The 24,415-nt window shown below is 32.5% G+C and overlaps 1 protein-coding gene across 5 annotated transcripts in view; it reads right to left on the reverse strand.

Annotated features, from left to right (window-relative positions):
• The window catches only part of LOC143255623 (sodium- and chloride-dependent GABA transporter 1-like), an 83,532-nt gene extending 63,070 nt beyond the window's left edge, over positions 1-20,462 (reverse strand). The window contains exons 1-3 of one of the 5 annotated variants that reach the window (XM_076511561.1): positions 20,425-20,462; positions 14,820-14,930; positions 13,653-14,070 (exon numbers count right to left, since the gene is read on the reverse strand). In XM_076511561.1, the coding sequence (XP_076367676.1) occupies positions 13,653-13,902 (250 nt within the window). In that variant the 5' untranslated portion in view covers positions 13,903-14,070; positions 14,820-14,930; positions 20,425-20,462. Of the gene's footprint in view, positions 1-13,652; positions 14,728-14,819; positions 19,339-20,424 lie in introns of those variants that run through there. The other 4 variants (XM_076511563.1, XM_076511562.1, XM_076511560.1 and 1 more) reach the window with 4 other exon arrangements.
• Between the last annotated feature and the right edge of the window lie 3,953 nt (positions 20,463-24,415).

Here is a 24,415-nt window from a genome sequence, read left to right on the forward strand (position 1 = left end):
CACCAACGATTAAGAAAGCTTAATGTATTATTCAAGTGCCAATTAAATTATGTTATTATGTGATTGTAACATGAGATTTAAAACAGTACCTCATATGCCATCCTAACAGCTAGAGTAGCAATTTTTATAAGGTTATTTTAACCAGCAAGTAATTTTAATCTCCAAAACACCAGGACGACCTTCGATTTAGCAAGCAAGTGTAGGCGGATAAACATTTAATACAGAGCAAACGAAAGAGGAAATACATATGCGCAACAATAATACCGTTACATTGTCAAACACGAAAAAATGAAAAATAAAAACACGACGATTATTTACAGCCATATCTGAGCTTAAATAAACAAAATTTGAAGCCAAACAAAAAGGATAACCAGACATAAAATTCGGTTGGATTGAACCTCACTAATTGGCTAGTGCAAAATAAGCTAACTGGGACAAATAGGATTTCATTGGTTACAAATTAAAAAAAAACAAGACCACTTCAAAATCCCATCAGCAAAACTGTTAATCTATATTTGGTCCAATCATGTTTAGTGGATGTTTACTCAAAGATATTCTTTCTCTACATACGCATGGTTTTTGTACTTGATGTGAACATAGCCAAAAACCATAGCTGTATACAACTGACCACGTTTCGAAGTAGCATATGACTGGACCTGTGATAAATTCCACAGCCCTAAGAAAGCTTATCACTTGCTATGTGACATTTCTACGGATTTAACAGAAAAAACAAAAATTATGTTTGCGTACGTGCGTTATAGAGAATGAAATTATGGGGTAAACCAAGATTAATATCTCTCTGCATGGTTCATATTCTCATAATGCAAGGAATAAGAGTTTCAACCGAATTAATGTAAAGTAGCAATTAAAAAAAATCCCATCGTGGGTCAGCAATATGTTTACGGATTTGTAGTGCTAAAAACCTAGGTTTAGTTCCTCACGTTTTGTTTTGAAGTTCGCGCAAATATACACTAGGACTATCTGCGTCCCTAATTTAGCAGTAAAAGACTGAAGGGAGCAGTTAGTCGTCACCACCCACCGCCAATTCTTGGGCTACTCTTTTACTAACGAATAGTGAGATTTACCGTCACATTATAACTTATCCACGGCTGAAAGGACAAACATGTTAAGTGGGACGGGGAGTCGAATTCGCGACCCTAATGTTGCAAGTAGATTACCCTAACCACCTGGATACATATCGTGGACAGAACGTAAGTAGGCCGGTATATACCTTCATACTACACAAAATTAATACAAAACTATATATACTTCAACTTTTTAAAGAAAAATCGTATGATCGTATATGCTTTGTAAATGTGAGGAAATAACATCAACCATATAACTCTATGGCTCTTATAAGTTGCAGGCCTTATTCTCACCAGTAGCAGTACGCTATATTTATAAATTCCTCAGAATATTCAGAAACTCTAGAATTTCGCATGTTTATGTTACAATTTTCCACAATGCTATAAAATTACAAGTGTGTGATCGTAACTCTTCGGATAATACTTCTTTTGTATCGAAATATTTTAAGAGAAAATTTATGTTACCTTTATTAAAACGTATAAAGTTAATAATGCACGTATACTTGACAAAACTGTGATTTTGATGTAACAAGATACAATATTGTTTTTTTTTAGAAATATCCGAGTTTTTGTTAAGCTGCTCATACATGTCAACTTGCTTACCAGTCACTAAATAAAACTAAGATCCCATGTTAGAGGAATGCTTACATTTCCCAGTTGCTAAAGTCACAGCTTTTTACTTATATCAATCAAATATGACACAACCAGATGTTAGCTTAAGTTCTCGTCTCACCTTTTGTTAGAAATGTATTAAGATGTTTGATGTTAAGCTTTTAATACCTTTTTCAATTCAAAATAAGGGGAACAAATAGTATTTTTGTTTCATTGTGAAACTTTCTCTACAACTTTTTTACGTTGAAACGCATTATGTTATAAAACACAAGATCGAAAAAAAACAACAATATGTTCATATGAATATGGCCTTAATTAGAATTATTTAATTTTTACATAAGCAAAGTAAACATTCTGTATAGTTTAAAACAACAGTGTGATTGACTATGACATTATAACAAACCGTGGTTAAAAGGGTGATCATGTTATAACTGGGTTTCGATCTCACGATTCACACCAAAATAAAATTAAATGGACATTACTCAGTTCTAAATCATACAACAGAGTACAAAATATTACCAATCTATGGTAAAATTTAAAAATTAACGTAATTCAAGATAAATCAAAGTGAACTCAAAATAATGCAATTCGTCAAAATACATTAAACTCAAAGTCGTAATTTAATGTAAAAAAATTACTCAAATCTATATTCGATTTCTAAAAGCACAGCAGCTGGCTAAATATACGCTAAACTGTAAACAAAATTAAAAGCTCATAAAACAAAATTTAAACAACATAAATTCAAACAAAAACAATATAACACATAAAATAAATAAATCACTATAAAAAATTAAATATTAATATACTGAAGTGTTGAAACTATTACCATAATAATAGTTAAAATGAAATTCAAGAAATGTATAATATTTATAACTCAATAAAATAATGTTTATAACTGGGCTCTTCCCTTCATTGTATTGGTCATTCTTTTAACATTCCTTCTCTTAAGGTTAGTAACTTGTCACATAATTACTCATATTGACCTTGGTGGGCACACAACTCTTCATAATCATTTGATAATGAGAGCATTTGAATGGCATGTAATTGGTTGTTATTTGCAAAGTTACTTCACGTGGATAATGTAGATTTCCAGTACACTAGGCTGAAGTTTTCCAGTTTATTGTGTTGTTCACCACAGTCTACATATCAACACAATAAACCATCAGGCAATTCGCAAGATACATGACTCCATTAATTAATTAAAATTGAAAACACCAAGTCAACTAAACCTGTGGTAGGTCGGAAATTCAGTTATAAATGTTATATTAAATGCGCAATAATCAGACTGCTTTCTGAATATTTGTAGAAAAAGATGTGACGTATAATTTCATGAGGAATTTGCATTACATAATTTACTCTAAGCAATAACAAATATGTCATACGCATATTTCATATACACTGTCAGTTATCTTAACCAAACCTCTGACTAAACCAGATCATGCCAACAGTCAGAACTTAGCAAGTTCAACTATATTACATGCACTTTAATACTTCCACTGTTGTCATATACCTGCCTTATACACAAGCAACTGAATTATTCGTGTATTCCATTTTGAAACTGTATTATAACATTACACGTAAATTAACACGAAGTTTGTGAAAAAAGTTACTTTGTTTATAAATGAAATCGAGATAAAGCCAAAGTTTGGAAATTGTTCAATTATACAGAACTAGCATATTTTTAAACAAAAAGTACCTGAAATAAACTTCTTTCAAACAAACAACAAAGTATTTCACCATTTTACCTCATAAAGACTGAGTATCATAATCAACGAATACCTTATCTTTCTTAACTGCAAAATAACTGTTCACCAACACCACTGTAAACATGACATTGTGTAGACTCAATAACAACTGTTTATCCCTCTCTCGGTGAGAATCATACATTACTAATACTCGAGTTCGGAACAAACTGTAAATATTCTTTAGTTTGCATTAAAAAACACTAAACATATTATGTGTTGTATATCTCAGTGTAATGTAAGCTAATCATTGCTGTTTTTTCCAAATATATCACATCTTAGTTCTCCAAGCCAAAATTCTCTATTAGTCTTGCATATATATATATATATATATATATACAGTAGAGCGCCGTTAAGCCGCGGTATTTGGGGGGTCAACCTGCTTAACCGCGGCTTAAACCTTTGTGACTGAAAAGCCGAAGTCGCCAACAGCTCCGCCGAGGAGCCTCATCCGGGCCATTGCGTGATCATTATATCGGATTATCGAATTAAAAATAATACTTTAATTATTGATCACTTTTTTTACGGATTTACCGCGGATTAACTTTAATGTATGGAGAGGTGTGATTCGGTAACAACGGCAGCCTCCATACAGCTGACATAGAGAGCGGATAAGGTAGATTAACGGTCGATTTCTATTGTAATATATTTTATTTATTTCCTAAATTAAAGCAAATACTTTTTAAATATCCCCTTGAAGTTATAAAGCCAGGATTAAATTCGTAAGCCGCGTTTTACACGTTCTTAAATTAGCGGTGAGCCGCGATAATCTTCGCTCACAAGACTTGCTACAGCGGCTTAAGCGATTTTGCATTTTACTGGTCTGCGGCTTAATGGCGCTCCACTGTATATGTATAACACATTTCCTTTATAATGAAATATACACAAACAGGCTCACATATACAAAGAAAAGTACGCCTTTGATATTACAAATATTTACCTACCATCAGATATTTAAAAAATTTATTTGCAATACGATGCGACACTGTTCAGGAACTAGCGTAGTTTCTATGGCAACTGACACCGCCGTCACTTGCACACTCCACATGTGCGAAACATGAGTTAGTCCTTATGCACCACCTAAAGAGTTGAAATTACTCCAACTTTAACGAGCTTGCTAATATAATGTTTTTATGTTTGTTTGTTGTTAATTACAAAAGTGCATAATAGGCTATCATAATAGGCTTCAAAAAACGCGGTTTTGAAGTTGGAAGCCTTCAAACTTATCATTGAGCCACTAAAGGACAATTTAAAAATGCTCGGATATAAATAGACGTAAATGAAATATTCTGCTATAAAAATTAATACATCTTACATTTCATCTCAGATACAAGCATATGTACAGAGTATAACATAGTTGCACAAAAGACGACAACAACAATTACGATCACCATTTCTATTCCAATAATAGGATTTGAAATATACATGGAGGATATGAAGATTGGATGATTAATGTACCCAACGAACATAAGAATGTCACGTGACCTTTCAAATGTGAACATATTTTTCACGTTGAACACAAAACATATCATAACTCACAAAAGTGGAGGCTTTAGCAGTCAAACTGACAAAGTACTAGTTAACAGATACGAAATAAAACGAATGCAACTCGGTAAGATCAAAACCTAGAGAGAGTCTCAAAAACAACACAAAATGCTAGTGATAAATATAAATATAAGTAAGAGAAGAAAAAGAAAAAACAAAACCACAACCCGTGATTATGTGGTGAAAGTTAACAGACCAGAAGAAAAGGAATACTTCGAAAGAAGGGTGTTGTCAAGCTTAACGAGATCGAAGTAAACAAAATGTGGAACAAAGTAAAATTAATTATACCAGATAGGGTCAAAGAAATACCAGAACAGTCAAGAAAAGTGATACGAAAATGTGTTAGTGGAATAGCAGTTTCTAAAATGTTCGAATAAAACGAAAAGTACATAAAACAAAATGGCAAAAGTCGGAAAGTACCAAAGATCTTGTGGCATATAAGGAATTGAAGAAAACGGTAAATTGTTATTTGGGAAAAGGCTCAAATGCCAATGGATATCTATGAAAAACTGGAAAATAGAAAAGGACAGAAGACGATCTACAAACTAGCAAAAGCTAAAAATTGCATGACAGAGAACCTTATTAACATTGAAATAATCAAGGATATAAATAAACAACTGGTAAATTTTGTAGATTAGAAGAGAAAAAATGGGGTGAAAGCAACAGCCCATTACTCAATGAGAAATGTAAAAACTAGCCGTGAACTTAGGAAAACAAAAAATTGGGATTTGTGCAATAAATCTCTAAAACGGAAATAATAGAAGAACTGAGAGACTTTATGCAGGAAATGTTTGTTTTAGACGGAATCCCAATCGAGACATAGAGGGTATAGAGTTATGAAGGTGTAAAATAGCTAATAGTTTATTTAATCTCATATTGACAAATAAAAGAATGTCGTGTGTACGAAAAAAAAACAAAACTATTATACCTATTTACCAGAAAAAGAGCGACATCCAAACATATGGAAATTACTGAGAGATGAAACTGATAAGTTAAGAATAAAGTTATGGAAAAGAATAATAGATGAAGTAATACAACAAAAAAATCCGAATCTAATAAAATCAATTTGGATTTATACCAGGATGCTCAACATTGGATGCGATCCCTGATTGATTGAAACACTTTGAAAAGATAAATTATCACGCCAGCACAATTGTAACAAAATAATATAAAATTACACTATTTATACAAAAGTACAAATGATATCGGGCCTGGCATAGCCTAACGCGTAAGGCGTGCGACTCGTAATCCGAGGGTCACGGGTTCGCACCCGCGTCGCGCCAACCATGCTCGCCCTCCCAGCCGTGGGGGCGTATAATGTGACGATCAATCCCACTATTCGTTGGAGTAGCCCAAGAGTTGGCGGTCGGTGGTGATGACTAGCTGCTTTCCCTCTAGTCTTACACTACTAAATTAGGAACGACTCGGTGCAGTGAGTTAACAACCTACTCTCTTAAATACCTGTTGAAGAATGCGCAAGCGATTGCGGCCCTATGTTCCTTGATGGAATCTAATGGTGATAACTAACTAACTAACTAAACAAATGATATCATTTTAAAGTGAAAATATTTGGGCCATAGCAACCAAAAGCACTGAAAATATTTCGATTTTCAAACACAATAAAAACAATAAACACAAAGCTAGAAAACAACCTAAAAATTCAATAAGGGATTAAGATCTGGATACTAGAAACTACAACTTCCTAAATCCTACTACCAGTCACTGTCTAAAGCCGGTTTGGGACATGATAGTTTCTCCTAGAAAACATAAAAATATAAATCTTCTATTAAAAAAATATCAACCAGTCGAAAAATAAATTGTTACTTACCAAATATTTATACTGTCTCAAGGCAAGTTTCCTCTTGTGTAAAATATTTTGATTAAACTGTACCTTTTTTTGTCTCGTAAATTTTGACATTATAATCTAATGTAAAAAATGTGCAATAGCTGCACAGACCGTTTAATAAAATAATAATGCGTCACAAGAAAAGTATGACCTCAATTCTCTAAAGAAATTCATATATAGAAATCAAGTACCCATAGTGCAAACCAAAAAAACCTGTAAAAACAAGCTACAATATCTAATAATAAAATTTGCTAGCCAAACATAATAAGAATTACTAATACATGCTGATGAGAAAAGGTGATAATCAGTCAATACATCTCTGTATTTCCAATCAGTATTATCAATAAAGTCTTGAATGACCAAAACCTTATATCAATTAAAAGTTGTTTGTTCCATTCAACTTAAATCAATATTCAAATATTATACCCTAATCTTTAATCATCAAAAACTTAGCACAAGAAATATTGATAGTAAAATACTACTTCTTTTTCTCAGACAGATCTGTAGGTTAAACCACCTAGAAGTTAACTTCAGAGGTATATATATATTTATTTATATATACTGTTGTCGATACAGTAGCAATGCTCTTCTTCACATATCATTAATTAAACAGTAAGTCAGTAAATTCATAAACGAAAACATTCTAAATCGAAAGTCGCATGGCAATGTAACAAATGAACGTATACAATGTTTTCAAACACTTCAAACAATAGAAAGTTGTACATACATATATATTTTTATATACGTAACTTCTTATATATATATATACACACGCATGCATAAATACTGATATAAACACGCATACAAACACACGAGTGCGTGCGCACGTACACACATATGTTATTATATATGTATTATCGTTTTAACAAATGAATAGATAGATACATAATTCACTGTGTGAAACCACTTAAGTGTGGGTAAAACTAAAGCGAGAAACATTACAAGAAACTAAACAGTTCATTTAGCCCATTGGGATGGAAAGGTCCCAGGTCCAAAATTATTTTTTTCTTGTAATTTACGTTTTTGTTTGTTTGTAGTGGCCTCCTTCAAAACAAATGTTTTGAAAACGTCTGCAAAGTGAAGTATCGAGTCACTAGTTTATCTGCGTTACAATTTATTATGTCTCTAAGATGTTCTCGGGTACATTTTGCTAATAATCCACTAGTTTATCCTATGTATAATTTTGCATAGCATAAGTAAACAATAGAATATATCACACATTTTGATGTGCAGTTATATTGATCTTTAATTTAAAAACTCGATTTAGAGCCATGCATGAATGTTCTTGAGTAAGCACACATGTTACAGCGCCTTCTATTACAAGGATAGCTACCTACAATAAAATGTGTCTATTGAAATGGGTGTTTTAAGGCTACTGTGTATTACGTAGTTTCCAATATTGGTATTATGACAGTAGGAAGTTATGGGAGTGGTGTTGGAAACATATGTTTAGTATTTTTAGATTTCTTTAAAAAGTGAAAATTATTTAGAATAATGTCTTTCACTTATTTCTTATAAGTGTGGTATGTGAGGATAAGAAACAACCTGGTACAGGAGAGTTAGAGTTTAGAGTTTGCGTGAGAGATGAAGAGGAGTTGGGTTCTTGATGTACAGATTTGTGTGTTTTTGTTTTCAGAATGTTTTTGGGGTAATTACAATCAAGGAAGAATGATTCTATTCAGAGGCATTGAAATCATCGAATTCACTACACGGTTTACGTAGCCTAATGAGCTGAAATTATTGGATGTTTCGTTTACGGATTTACTGTTTATTTAGTTATACCTGAACAAGAGCATTGCCCGAAACGTTTTATCGACAATAGTATATATATATATATATATACCACACACACACACATACATATTAGTGAAATTAAATAATTACATTTAAATTAAATTAAATAAGTAAACAAAATCATGAGGAAGAACTGTGTTAAAAACAGCAAATCTCAACCTCTGATTGACTATATTATAACCATAAGTTTTAATCCAAAACTAAACACATTAAAATGCAGCGAATTTTGTTTAATTTTAATGTGTTTTTTGACTTTTGAGCTTGTAAAATCTTTTAAAAAATGCAGCGCGTATTGTTTAATTTTAATGTGTTTTGTTTTGACTTAAAATGTTATGGTTATAGTATACACATATATGCAGTTATCTTCCTCGTGGTTCTCCCTACAACATTTTTAGTTTTATCCCTTTCAATAACCACTATGCGTAACTTCTTACGCAGATCTGTATATAACAATTTACTTTTATTAGTTTACTAATAACTGGAAAAAAATAAGGGTGCTAACCGATCAATAATAATTAATACTAGTTATCCACTAAAAGTAAAAAAAAAAAGTATCTATTCATGAATATTCACTGTCAGCTCTGGTTACTCTTAACTGACCGAGTAGTAGGATTTGGCCATTACTATTATGGGTCACCAAAAGTCCCAAATTGTGGAATTTGTCTTTACTCCTATGGCACGTGAATCATGAAACGTCGCATTCACTGTCAAGGCATAACTATCAGTGGGGCAATCCTGATCCCTCTTTTCTTACATTAATAAAATTATTGATAAGCCCCCATATGTTGTAATTAGTGATAATAAAGTTATCAAGTTTCTAAAATTTTTAAAACTTCTACACTGCGTAGTGATCGCTAACTGATATTTGTTCAACACTGACTTAATGTGCACTAACAAACATACAGTTTTAACAATAGAATGGAATCTGATAAGAGTCTTACTGTGTATTGAAAATTTCTTAGTGTTTAACAGTATAGGTGATTGTGTACTTATGTATGTAACAACATACTGCTAAACACTGAATATGTAACCACACATTAAAATGTACTGACGGACACTCACTGTGAAACAATAGATCAGGATATAGAAATACACATTCAGTAGGTTATTGTGTAGTGTTTTAGGTCAAGTAGGGTTGTATAAAAATACGTAATTTCAGGCTTCTGTGCTCAACCACACTTAGGAAATTGTTATACACTAATACATAAAGAGTGTTTAGGAACATTGGTGTCTTTCAATTATAAAACAACCCACAGAAATTACAAAATTTCGTACAATGGTATGTAGTGATGACAACGAGTAGACAAAAAAAAATTGAATTGTTGTATTCTAAACCAAGAACACTAATTAGAACTTAAATGCATAAAAACTATTTTGTGTGTGGAATTTGGCAGCAATATTAAACACATATTATACCACGGTATTTTAATACTACAATAAATGTTGGATTTTACACTCATTTAAAACTCAGCGAAGTAAAGATGAGTTTTGATTCGAGTTCATGTCTTAACTATCTACATGGTAATTTTTTTACTTTACTTGCATTTCTATATCTGATGAAACGATACATTAAGATTTTATCAATAGTCTCAGCGTTAATAAGATAGTGCTATCGTAACTGTAAGTTTGTCACAACGTATTGATTAAACTCGGGAAAATAATTTCGTAATATAGCTAACAATTTGTGTTTTAAGACTGCTAAGTTAGGGACGGCTAGCTGCCTTCCCTCTGGTCATCACCACCTACCATCAACTATTGGACTACTCTTTTGCCAACGAATAGTGAGATTGAACGTCACATTATAACGTCCCTACGGCTGAAAGGGCGAGCATGTTTGGTGTGACGAGGATTCAAACCCGCAACCCTCACGTTACGAGTCGAGTACCTTAACCACCTGGCCATGCCGGGCCTTGCGAGAAATGAACTTGCTTGACGAAAGAAGCTTGTCTTTTAACAACATTCGACCTAGCTGTGATTTCAACTTCAAAGGCTTCATTAAGACAATGTAAAACAATACCTTAAGTTGGCAAAATTTATAAAGTTTATGCATGGGTAGGTCAACAAATTTAACTGTTTGAAATATAATTAAAAATACAAATTTGCTTTGTCTGATGCTATATAGAATTAAATTGTTTTGAAGATTAAAAATTGATTTTATTACAGTGCAGAAATTCAATTCTTTGTCCATTTGTTTTAGAAAATGAAGAAGAAACTAGTTGAAAGAGTTTAGATTTTGCACAGCTTTTAGAAGTAAGCTTCAAGCTATTGATACTCAAAGGATAAATGGTTCTGATTGCGTGTTAGTTTTGTGATATTCGAAAACTGAAGTTTACACGTACAAAAATCCACAAGATATATTATAAAATAATGTGTAAACTTACCACTCCGGTGGTGTGAAAATAAATAGTGTGTAGTACGAATTCACCTAAGAACAGATAGCTAATTTTTCTCAGTATTGTTTTGTATATTTTAATAATGATGTTGTATTTCCAAAGTATTTGCACATCGAAGTGTCTACTGACAAGTTTTTGTAGCATATCTCAATATCTAATAGTAAAAAGGAAGGAGAAGTGTCTTCTTTGTTTCTTTCTGTGTTATATTTATTATAAATAGCTTTCATTGACATCTTATGTGTTAATATATCTCACAAATTATGATATCAGTTGTCCTCATTTAAAGTCAATCAAAAGTTTGTTCAAACTTTGATCGTAAGTTTTTTCTTTTTTTACTCCTTGGCTATTCTTTATAATTTATTTAGTTTTTGATAGTATTAAAATTAATAATCCTGAAAATCATATTAACAGATATGCTATCAAAACCAATTTTTATGTTATAGAAAAAAATAAAGACAAACTGAATAAATCAGATGTTTTCCAGATTAAGTTGAAAGTCTGAGAATGAAATGTATATATTTTCTACACAAGAGAAAAGATCAATTTCAGCCTGTCATAACTTGAAGTTTTTTTTTAAACTGACTTGGGTTATGCCTACACATACATAGTAGTCTGAAGCAATTTTGCTGAGTAAAGTTATTTCATACACCCATGTTCATACAGCTTCCCTTCACTATCCCTGTTACAACCAGTTTTTAGGACCGTTTTCTTTCTTCTACGAGGGGAAAGACACGAGAAAATTGATGTTAATTATTAGTATCATTTGCTTTCCCCTCACACACACATCCTCGCTGTTATCGAGAAGACTCCCTGTCATACAGCGTATGAAGGGAAGCACAGTCATCTAATAAAAACATATGGATGTTTTAATTTATGGCACGAATTCTGTGCCCCATTCATGTCCGTTCTGTCATAGAAAGGGAAGTACAGATGACCTCACGTTTAAAATAACAGAAGATAGCTATCTAACCAACTATTACAGTTTACTTAAGTGATGTAAAGTGGTATTAGTCAAGTATTAAATATTTACCACATAATTAAACCATTATGGGTTCACTATGATAATTTCTTTTTTATTTTGTTCTTGTTTTATAATCTTAATTATGTAATTCATTACTTTATTCCTAGGATGCATATTTTTATTTTATAAAAGTTTCATAGTTGAAACGTATAGTACATATTTCCAAAACAAGGGAGTCATTTTTATCATTTTTCCAAATTATTCGGAAGAATAATGAATTTCTGAACTCCTGAAAATAGCATGTTTTATCTAGAGAAATTGATTCAAGGAATATACAGTACGATATATCATAAGTTGTTACAAGATGAATGAAAATTTGATATAACTAAGTTTATTAACCAACAGGTTCCAAATCTTCTGCTGCGAGCAGCTCGTATTTGTAACATAACTTTTATTGAATATATCCTTTCTTATTTTGTCCTAACCAGTATAATTTAGTGTAGCAGTTGATTTGTTTAACATTTTGGGAATATTTTCTACATTTTTTTGTGTGTTTTGCTTTTTAGAATCACATTTCGAAACAGGATGAAATCTTACGACAGCTGTTGATAAAAGTTTTTATTTTATTTAATTAACTATACTACAATTTGTCTCTCAAGTATATTGTCATAGATAGAGAAAACACCAATCATTTTATATTTTAAATGAGTTTATCTTAAAAAAGGAAATAATGGATTCGATACTGTCCAAATAAAGCGACCTTACCACTACTTTAAGAATGAATTGCATCTTCACTTTTAAAGCTCATTTTTCAAATTATATTTCAAAAGAAACAAATAGGATTAGTTTTTCTTGTTCTTGTACGTATGAGCCGACATAAAAACAGCTGAATGACATCATTTAATTTCTTGAATAAAGTGTGCCAAACAGTTTAAAAAAGAGGCTAGTTTTTAATAGTCCTTCATCATGATTTGTTATAGTAAACATTCCAATTCCATGGTGGAACAGCGGTAAGTTTACTAATATTAACTTACAACGTAAAGTAGTGGAGTTAATTTCTCAGTGGTAGTCGCAAATGATAGCGAAATGTGTGATTTGCTCTGAAACAAACAGTCAGTCTGACTTCTAAGAAGCATGATATGGAAACTTTTGATGGAGGTTTATGCCTTATTTTTCTTAATGTACAGTAAACAAGTTCCCATTTTTTCATGGCTTTATTTGCGGATAAATTAATATGATATTCGTTTCTTATTACAATTTTGATTATCTTTAATAATTGATCAAACCTTGGACAATTAATAGACTTAACTCCTTACAACTTTTTTGTAGATAAAATATCTTAACTTCATTAATATGGAGGCAAACTATGCGTTTAAATTTGTGAGCTGCAGATGGATACTGTTCATTATGTTGAAATACAGAACTTATACTTTATCACTATCAGTCTTATTACTTATGTTACTGTTGTAACGAATGGTTTTCATATCGTGCATTTACTGTGAATGTGTAACACATCACAAAAAAAATGTTACAAATTATAATAACTGAATGGTTAAGATTTGTATTTGTCCTTTTATCAACACCATAGCTAGGAAAATTCGCAAAACATTAAACTTTAAAGCTAATAGTTGACACTAAAATTGGTAAAATAAATATAAAACACAAAGTACATACCTCCACCGTTCTTGTAACACAAGTATGGAAATCTCCAAACATTTCCTAGGCCAATGGCGTACCCCACACAAGACATAAGAAAGTCAAGTTTTCCAACCCAGTGACCTCTCTCTGGTAAATCATCATCTAGAGATTTGACAGGAACAACAGTATTCATACCCGAAGATTTGTCTGTAGATTGAAGGGATCCTCCGTTTACTGGATAGCTGTTCATTTCAGTATTGAATTTATCTTTTTCATAATCGGTCATCTTGTTCGAATTCTCTAAACACCAATAACCTTAGTGGACACGTTGGTTCAGATAAATGATGTCGTTTTTCACAGCTCGAAACCCAAATGAAAAGCTCGACCTGATTCTCAATCGACTACCTTTTAAGTAGAACAACGTGTTTACGAATCCTGTCTCAAAAACGTGAATCTGATTTTCGACAGAATAATATTAATTACTAATACAATGTGACTAGTGTATAAGATTTTGAGTCAACAGATCTAACGAAGAGAAATAATGTGTTTAAATGGCTTCTACCTGGATTTTGTAAATTTTATTTAGTAAACTTAGATTTAACAAAACGAACCTGCAAAACTTCGCGAAACAAGACGCGATTGCTAGAAAGTAGAACTTTAGAATATATTTTGTTCTTATAAATTATATACAGTCATACTTTCAGATACGGAGCTTCAAACAGGGAAGATCATATAAAAATAAAAATAGCCAGGCTTTAACTTCAGTTCCATAGAAATATAGTAAGACTGTCAATACAATGATATTACTAATTTCTACTAAGGGACTCAATGACACAGCCCAGCCTATTACGCTGTCAGCGACCCTTTAAGTATCTCCAGTAAAGCCTGTGTAACTTTGTATAATCGCTACTTTGTCAATAAACGCGCGCTCCTTCTGTGCATGCGCTGTGCCTTTAGTTAAGATTACAGCAGTTTTGAATGTCTTTTAAGTACTTTCACCAACATGATAGTATTGAAAGCTTTGAATATTCTACGCTTAAAAATACATTATACACCTAAAAAGATTGTTTATCGTTTCAATTATTTTATTTTAAAAACTATTTAATCATTAAAAATTTATTCTGCTTGCAACAGATACATTTTATTTATTCATAAAAGCATATTAAATATTCCAGGAAAATATATACACTCACGTTCACTTACCTTAAAGATATTAAAAACTGTTTCAATCAGTTGTTGACACATAAATAAGGAATCTTAGCACATGAAAATGATAGCATTTCAACCTTGAGTAGAGCAACTGTATCCTGGAAACTGCTTTCCAATAACAAATAAAATAATATAAATCAAAAAACTTTAAAACTAAAAAAATCATAGGCATAAAAATATATTGTAATGATTGGGTTGACGACATTCGAACGTGTTATATACTTCTTTAAAAACAAGAATAACTACTACTTATCAGCCGAGGGTCGCGGGTTCGAATCCTCGTTACACCAAACATGCTCGCCCTTTCAGCCATGGGGAGGTTATAATATGACGGTCAATCCCACCATTTGTTGGTAAAAGAGTATCCGAAGAGTTGGCGGTGGGTGGTGATGACTAGCTGCCTTCTCTCTAGCCTTACACTGCAAAATTAGGGAAGGCTAGCGCAGATAGCCCTCGTGTAGCTTTGCACAATATTTAAAACAAACCAAATCAATCTAGCTGTCAGCCTAACGTATATTAGTTAATAGGTATGATAAGAGTGGTAATATCAGATCACAGAAGTATATGATCCTATGGGAAAGAATGTAGAATTTAACTGTGGAATGAAAATTATTATAAAACACTATACAACAAATTGTGTTTTGTTTTGTTTGTTTTTTGCCTTTGTATGTTTGTTTGTAGTTTAATATAAAGCTGCACAAAGAGCTATTTGTATAAAAACCCGGTTTTAGTGTCGTAAGTTTGTAGATATACCATTGTTCCACTGGGGCCATTTCTTGTGTTCTGTGTTTTTTTTTATTATTAACTTAGTTACCGATTAACAATAACAGTACTTTACTTTTCGTAAATAATCGTTTTAAAAATAGTTAGATATTTCTTTATGAACTTGTATTGCAGTGAAATACATGTGTATTCTGAAAACGAAATACAGTCACAATATATGAACGACAGAGAAATTTACAGTTTTAGTATTTTGAATAAAACTAAATGCGCAATTAACAAATAAGTAAAAATATTTAAGTATCATGACTACCTTTAAAAAGATATTAATGAAATGAATATAGAGGTGTTTGGTTTGGAAATAAGCGTAAAGCAACATAATGGGCTATCTGTACTCTGCCTACCACGAGTATCGAAACCCGATTTCTAGCAAACATACCGTTGAGTTACTGAGGTCATGTATACGGAAACAATAAAACATTACAAAGAATACAAAACGTCAAACAAAACTTTTAAAGAAAATCACAAACACAGAGACAAAATTTACGGGAAAGTCCCCCGCTAGTACAGTGGTAAGTCTATAAGCTTACAAAGCTAAAATCAGCGGTTCGATTCCCCTGGTGGACTCAACAGATAGGCCGATGTAGCTTTGCTGTTTAAAAACACACACACATAATTACGGGAAGAATTACAATAACAAAATGTGAGATTGCTACATTATTATACGTATATTACATTCTACACCAGTGTAAGAAAGCCATGGGAATCGTAAAAAAATGATCAAAACATAACAGAGAAAAAGAACATAAAACGATTAATATTACAGAGGTTTGAGTTCGATATATTAAGCAATTTAAAATATTGAAATTAGCAAGTCATGTCACAAACAGAGTTGATACAAGGTTTTGAAGGAATTAGATGTATCAGGTATACATTTGGACATAGTTTGCATTTTATATGTTAGTATTTGAACCCTCTCAGTGGGTGATGAAACTTCATTATTACAAAATTGAGAATAAAAGATATAATTGTACATTTCACAAATATTTAATTTATTACCTGTAATGGCAAAGTTTTTGTCTATTCTGTAATTTCTGCTAAGCTGTTACGTTTTCGAAAAAAGTCCTGAAAAGTACTGTTTCTGTGTTGGAGTGACCAGAAATTGATCCTGTGTGTTCTTGATGGAACCCTGTTGTGCTATTCATTTAATTAAAGTTGAATTACCAAAACACTAGAATGTGTTAGAGAGTAGTATTCAGGTTTTCCTGACTTCTATACAAGGTTCATATCTTATCATTTTGATATTCTTTAAGTTTATTATATAGTATTCAGTGACAAAATGGGCTATGCAAATAGATCGGTGTTAATGATTCTTGTATAAAGTCATATCCATTATCCTTTTTTTCCATTTTCATTATGAGTCGTATCATCTGATGTTATCTCTTCAGATTGTTCATAAATTCTTGAATCTTACAAGTAATGTGTTATCATATTGTGGATGTGTAGTCAACACATCTTAACCAAACTTGATGGCACATAATGACGGTTTTAAGTGTATTAACATTAAATTGTACCCCTTACTCTTTTGTACAGCGAGCAAATTAGCAAGTAAATAATGTGGTTGTATAGGCATTTATCACAATATTAGACCTACCATAAACATTAGCTGAACACTGCTGGAACAGCGGTAAGTCTACCGATTTACAACGCTAACATCAAGGGTTCGATTCCCCTCGGTGTACACTGCAGATATCCAGATGTGGCTTTGTTATAAGAAAACACACGCGAACATTAGATAAACTAACTTGTAGAAATTTTGTCGACAATATAAAACATCTTCCTTGTCCTTAAGTTGTCTGAACTTCGAATTCCTTTTTAAACCAAATTATCTATAAAACCAAAAAAAAATATCTTTGCAACAACATATTTTGGTATTATAACTATTCTTGGAGAAGAGTAACTATATTTCGCAAAAAGTGAGTAAGATATAATTTGATACTTTGATTTATACAAAACGAAAGATCACGTATTTGGAAATTATCACCATTAAAGGCAACAATTACTCTTAAGGAGGATTAGCTTAACCAATGTAAAGTAGGCAAACCATACGTATATACACATATATCTACGGAAATAACAATTATTCTTAAAAGCAGATATTTGGTATGGTTTCAACCTGAATGGCATCTAATGTAACACATGTGCCAAACGACCAGGTTAAGGTTCAAATATTCAGGTTTAGTAATATCTTATTTTGAATTGCGAACCAAGAAAAAATAATCAGTTTGCAATAGTCATTGTTTGTAGACTATTCTGTATACCGAATAGCATGGTTAACTGCCATGTAATTTATAACACGCACAACTAACTGAAAATTCGCCAAGAGTTCAGCAGTATATTGGAGACTCGAACCTTAAACTTTCCAATTCTTGATAAAAACTACTAAACTTTTCTTACAAAAATAATATGTGTGTTTATATTTATATAAAAAGCTAACAAACAAACGAGATTAGATCTTGTAAAATGATTAATACAGATCTATTAAGCACGAGCAAATAATTAGGTTTATTACTGGCTTGCCATTTCAAAGAGTTGCTTTCACTTCCTTGTAGGCGTAATTCAAAGCTCTGTTTTCAGCTCCCCGCTAGTACAGCGGTAAGTCCACTGATTTACAGTACTAAAATAACGGGTTCGATTCCCCTCGATCGGCTCCGCAGATAGGCTTTTCTCTAAAAACACACACTTTCTCCACTAAGAACAATATTAAATAAAGTTGGTTATTTGACTTATTTACTAACAGAAACAGCTATGTTATTTTCAAAAGGATAAACATATTTTACACATTGTTCGAAGAGAAAATTATTAGCTTTCATATTTTATTCATAGCATTCCATCAAATGCATATAACAACAATTCTGCATATTGTACGATTTGTAAGGTCATAAAGTAACTGTTCAAGACACCATATATTTAAATTACTCACACATTAGAATATCCATATTTTATTTTTCATGCAACGTGCTACACAACTGTCACACCTGCCCTTTCTTTTTATTATTTGTGCATTAAACATGCACCTATTTGGATCTTCGTCAACCAACTTCGTCAAACTATTTATAATAGGGACAAAATAGTGGAGTGTAACCTTTATGTGCGTTTGGGTAACTGTTCTAGACATTGCAGCGACTGAGTGATTAGTTAAGAACTACACTAAGTTATGATCCTAGAAAATTGTTTTTATATCTCAAAATGTATATTTTTCAATCGATGCCAGTTTCTCTCTTAGTTATTACAGTATTTGAATATTAATTAGTATAATGTTAGGCAGCAGATTTTCTATTTCTCGCAACTTTCTCTTACGGAAAGATCTTTATTTTTGTGTAGTATACTGACCTTATTTCATGTGGTAGTTACATCGAAATGTATCATAAGTAACGATTCAAAAGCCGTGTAGAACAATACAATTGTTCAGTGAGTTTCAGCGATCTGACGACAAGACGATTGAGATAAATGATGTCAGCAACTAAACTAGAGGAAGATCCAATAACCCTTACCACTAAATAACCCATTTTCTGCCTCCCCTCTTCCCACCCCTTGTCTTTCCGCGTCTCTACTTCTCACATTTGTTGCAATCACTACATTGCAAGCCGTCGGAAAGCCAGGAGGTGTGATATCCAATTATACTGTCGGTACACAGGATAGGAAAGCTAGCTCCAATAATGATCCTAAAAAGGAAGTGCTCTTCTATTAAAACAGCTCTTCTCCAGGAAGCACCATACACAGAAATGTCGCCCTACTGTTATCAAGCGTGCATTATAAGGCGATATTTCCCGGACTTTGCAATACCTTTTAAACATGTCGCTGCCTTTTACTAACGGATGCAATTCTAAATACGCTTTGTTAGAAATTCATATTCCTGGACATTTGACATGTAGACACATTGCCTTGTCTTATCACGATGCAAGAACATTATATCATAGCCATAATAAAAAAGTATAAACGTGTCATATAACTCTATTTGGAATTGAGTTTTTTATTTATCTGTTTTAACTTCTGTTAAATAGTCAATACTTTATTCAAATATATGTTGTGCACATCAGTTTTGTCTACTAGATCATACACTATGTGTCACTGCATTAAGAATAATTATTAATTATCTCTTAACTAAAGCTATCAGACATCTCAGTAAAACTTCAACCGTCTCTTTTTCAGCCTTATTTTTTATTCAGATCAGAAACAGTAAAAGTATTAAAATGTTGCACTTTCTCTGTACCTTCGATTCAATTGTGTTACGTGCGGTTTCTTTGTTTCTTTAGTTTCGCCAAAAGTTAATCGAGAGTAGAGCAGATATCGAAGTAGAATCGAAGGTACAGAGAATGTGCAACATTTTAATACTTTTACTGTTTCTGAGCTGAATAAAAAATATGGCTGAAAAAGAGACGGTTGCAGTTTTACTGAGGCGTCTGATAGCTTTAGTCAAGAGATAATTTAGTAATATAAAACTAGAGGGAAGGCAGCTAGCTAGTCATCACCACTTACCGTCAACTTTGGGTTACTCTTTTACCATCGAAAAGTGGGATTGACCGTGACATTATAACGCACCTACGGTTGAAAGTGCGAGCATGTTTAGTGTGACGGAGTTTCGACGCACGCTTCACCTTGCCACCCCTTGTCAAATGGTATAGCAGAGATGTCACAGCTGAAATTCAAGAACTAAAGATCCCTGCGTCAACTGCAGTCCATAAGTAGTAAGTATTTGGCTCAGCAGCCAGATTAAAGTTTAACACATGTGAGCTTGTAGACCAAGAAGTTGACCACATATTCATTTTTGGTGTTTTTATAATCTGTCCTGATAGATATTCAAAGACAAAGTACGTACCAGGAGGTCACAACATTAATTAACCCACCCTCTTGACCAGGTTTTAGGAATGGCCGGGTTAGTCTGAAAGGAAAGGTGAAGGAAATATGTATTATGAGACCATACTATGTCTCATACTGCTTCAGCGTGTACAGTTTCTTAAAAATTATTTTAATTTTCATCATTCTCAGTTTAGACACGGTGAGTCACTGGAGTATATTACTTAAATTTTCCTTTTGGCTAAACCATGATCTGAACTACTCTTAATAGGATCTTATCTGTGTTTTTTGTAATAGAGATAATTATAACATATTTAAAGAAATAGTTGCTTTTTCTCAGTGGATTGAATAATAGCTAGGGTTAATAATGGCCTTTGTAAATGGTGGTATTCTAAAAAGCTCCATGGCAGTAAGACTGAAAGTAAATTTGGCCTTGAGTGTGTTATTTATTTCCATGTGTAAGGCCACTTTTATCTCGGGAGTTTAAAATAATTTTAGGAAAGTTTCGAAAATTTTAGTACTCGGTAAACTCTTAGAATTGTTTTCTGCTGATATTATTTTAGATTTGTACGCATTAGGCTGAAAGAATAGTAAGAGTTTTTAAAATATTTGTAAAAGTTGACATTTACCTTAAGGAAACATTTTTGAGTAAAATGTTTGATCTTTGTTGTCTCTGGTTTTTGATTGAATTAACTAAAAGTTAAACATCTGATTATTTGTTTTAAATTTGGCGCATAGCTACACAAGGGTTATTTGCTCTAGCCGTCCCTAATTTTGCAGTGTCACATTAGAGGTAAGGCAGCAAGTCATCACCACCCACCGCCAACTCTTGGGCTATTCCTTTAAGAACGAATAGTGGAATTCACCGTCACATTATACATCCACACGGCTGAAAAGGCGAGCATGTTTGGTGCGATGGGGATTCGAACTCGCGACTCTCGGATTGCGAATTGAGTGTCTTAACCACCTGGCCATGTCAAGCAATTAAATATTTTGAAAATAAGTATTTAGTAAAGCCCCAACTTTATTTAGATATCACTTTACTTTGTATACTTAACGTACTTTATTTCCTGTCTTCATTTACCTGCAGCATATTTTACATTTACATTTTAACTGATAAAGGTTTCCTTCACATCTATTTTAAATTCAACACATATCCAGGGGAAATACTTGTCTTTCTATTGTGCTTGTTATTGTACTGTGTTGTATTTTAATACTTCATAACAAACTTTATTACTTATACTTTTGCCTTCCGTGTTTCTCTCTCTTTTTTTTTTGCACGACGAATTCATTTCGATGTGGGGAGAAAGACGCCCGGTATTTTTAAATCTATAGCTAACGGATCATAAACGATAACTATGAGGTAAGTATGCGAGCCGAAAAATAACATACTAGATTAACTTGTACCCATTGATTAACGTTGTCTGTAACTATTTGTTTGGGGCTCGGCATGGCCAAGCGCGTTAAGGCGTGCGACTCATAATCCGAGGGTCGCGGGTTCGCATCCCCGTCGCTCCAAACATGCTCGCCCTTTCAGCCGTGGGGGCGTTATAATGTGACGGTCAATCCCACTATTTGTTGGTAAGAGTAGCCCAAGAGTTGGCGGTGGGTGGTGATGACTAGCTGCCTTCCCTCTAGTCTTACACTGCAAAATTAAGGACGGCCAGCACAGATAGCCCTCGAGTAGCTTTGTACGAAATTCAAAACAAACAAACTATTTGTTTGTTTGTAATGAAATGCTGATAGACTATATACTTTTGAATCTTTTTATTTATCCAAAAACTTTTAAGTTGTGTAAAATGTGACAGATTTAGTATAATATATATATATATATATATATAGTTTAATATCGATGTTTGTTTAAATTACATTTATATTTAGAAATGTAAATAACCTATACTGTTAAAACTGTATTCCAAAATTCCCGCCTATTTACTAAAATTGTAAAAGATTCTAGTCTTAATAAAAAATGTGTGTACGTAAACATTATTTTATCGTCTATATTGTTGTACAAGCTGAAATTTTTAAAAGTTCTCTTCACGCCAATAAATGTAACCAACGTAAAGCGTCAAGAGACAGTGTATATTATTGTTTGCTGTGGTGGTTACAGTATAAAACCTCGGAAGTTATAACTCTGATTAACGCTTATTAATAGTGAACTTCAGATATTTGATGAGAAACGTTTATAAATTTCGAATAGTACAGACCATTTCACTTCAGCGAATTTACATCAGACGTTAGTACTTTTACAAAGACATTATATAACATCAGCGGTGAAAAACTCGACATGTAATGAACGAAAAACGCAAAGCTAGGTACATTCACTCCTGGAATTATCGATAAGACATCAAGGAAGTTTCATACCAGAAATAAGATTCAATACTGTTTGTAAGTTTCTAAAACTTTTGTACATAGATCATTATATGTAATAACTGTTATTATGAAGTGTTTTATTGTTTGTATATTTATATTAAAAATGAAACTGTATGTATGAATCTCGTTGGCAAGTGTTATTAACTGGATACATATCGATATTTATTTAACTTCTAAATTTCAATTTAACTCTGTTTTAGGCTATTTGGAATTGTAATATCTTACAAGGATTAAAGCAGGAAAAACATTTTACTCTGAGTGGAATTGGTTTGGGTAATTCCGCCTAATCTGTTATTTCCAAGGTTTTGGTACTTTCAACAGTCGGGATAATTGTTAAACAAAATGTCGTGGACATTTTGCAAACAAACTGGCATTCACCTCAAAACATATAGGATTTTCACCTTGAAAACCCAAATATCAATTAGCAGTAGAATATTCCTACCATTTCATTCTATAGATACTTTAGCAATTGTTTCACTAGTAGTTTTTATTGGTTTTCTTGAATTTCGCCCAAAGCTATTCAAGGATATCAGCGATAACCATCCCTAATTTTCAGGAAAGGCAGCTAGTCAACTCTAATCGAACAGTGTACACTTATCATTACTGTTATTTACATGCAGCCACAGCTTTAATGTGAGGAACGCTTTATTGGTGGTAAAGGAGCACGAAACTTAAAAACTCGTTAAGCCCTAGGCTGCACTATACCTTAATGAAAGGAAATTTTAATTTAAATAAATAAATGAAAAAGCTGCACACATGAAACAAAAGTTAATTCATCATCAAATCGATTACGAAAACCACTAATAGATATGCTTTATACCTTGGTCAACGAAACTTATCTTTAATTGAAACCTATCATACTAGTTACAAGTTTGTTAAATTTCTAGTTACATTTTTAATTTATTAACAAATAACGAGTTAGCGGTTCCTGATTCACTTTCGAATTAATATGCAATTTACAGAGGAATGTTTTATGGAAATTTTGGGTGTTCGTTTGATATCCACGAACATCTCGCATTTAGAAACTATATATATGTCTCTTGAAACTATTCCAAGAATATTAACTTGACAATGGTTTAACAAAATAAGTCTTAAACTATAAGTTTTTATGCTTAAAAAATACTCTTTGTGATTTTAACAGAAATCTATGTGATCAAATTGGCAGCATGCTAGGGGTTCTCCATAGTAATGTAACTACGGAAGGTGCCCTTTTCCCCTGCAATTGCGCTGACTGCAGAGACATACTTATACCATTGATATTCCACTACAGCCAACCTTTGTCAAAGTTTCATTTGCCATCAACAACAAACTTGGTTATGTAATTGCTCTTTAGAGATCAAATCAACTGTTTATAAATGGGATGTTTCCAACACTTTTATTATTTTCCGTTTGGTTGAAGATATCCATTTTGTTCCCTAATTCTTAAATTCACAGCATCCAAATTAAAATTTGCTTGTTAATCTTAGGCAAGCCTTTCACTTCTATTTTGAAATGTAGGGGAATCGATAACGATTATAACAATCGTGACCCAGTAAAGATTTCTTTAAGTAAGTAAGTTAAGAGTAAACAGAATGTTAAGATTGGAGTAGGACCCTTAATTTTTTTTAAGTTTTTACTAAAGAAGGTTTAAGCAGTACTCC

Source organism: Tachypleus tridentatus, chromosome 7 (genome assembly GCF_004210375.1).
Source record: "Tachypleus tridentatus isolate NWPU-2018 chromosome 7, ASM421037v1, whole genome shotgun sequence".
NCBI lineage: Eukaryota > Metazoa > Arthropoda > Merostomata > Xiphosura > Limulidae > Tachypleus > Tachypleus tridentatus.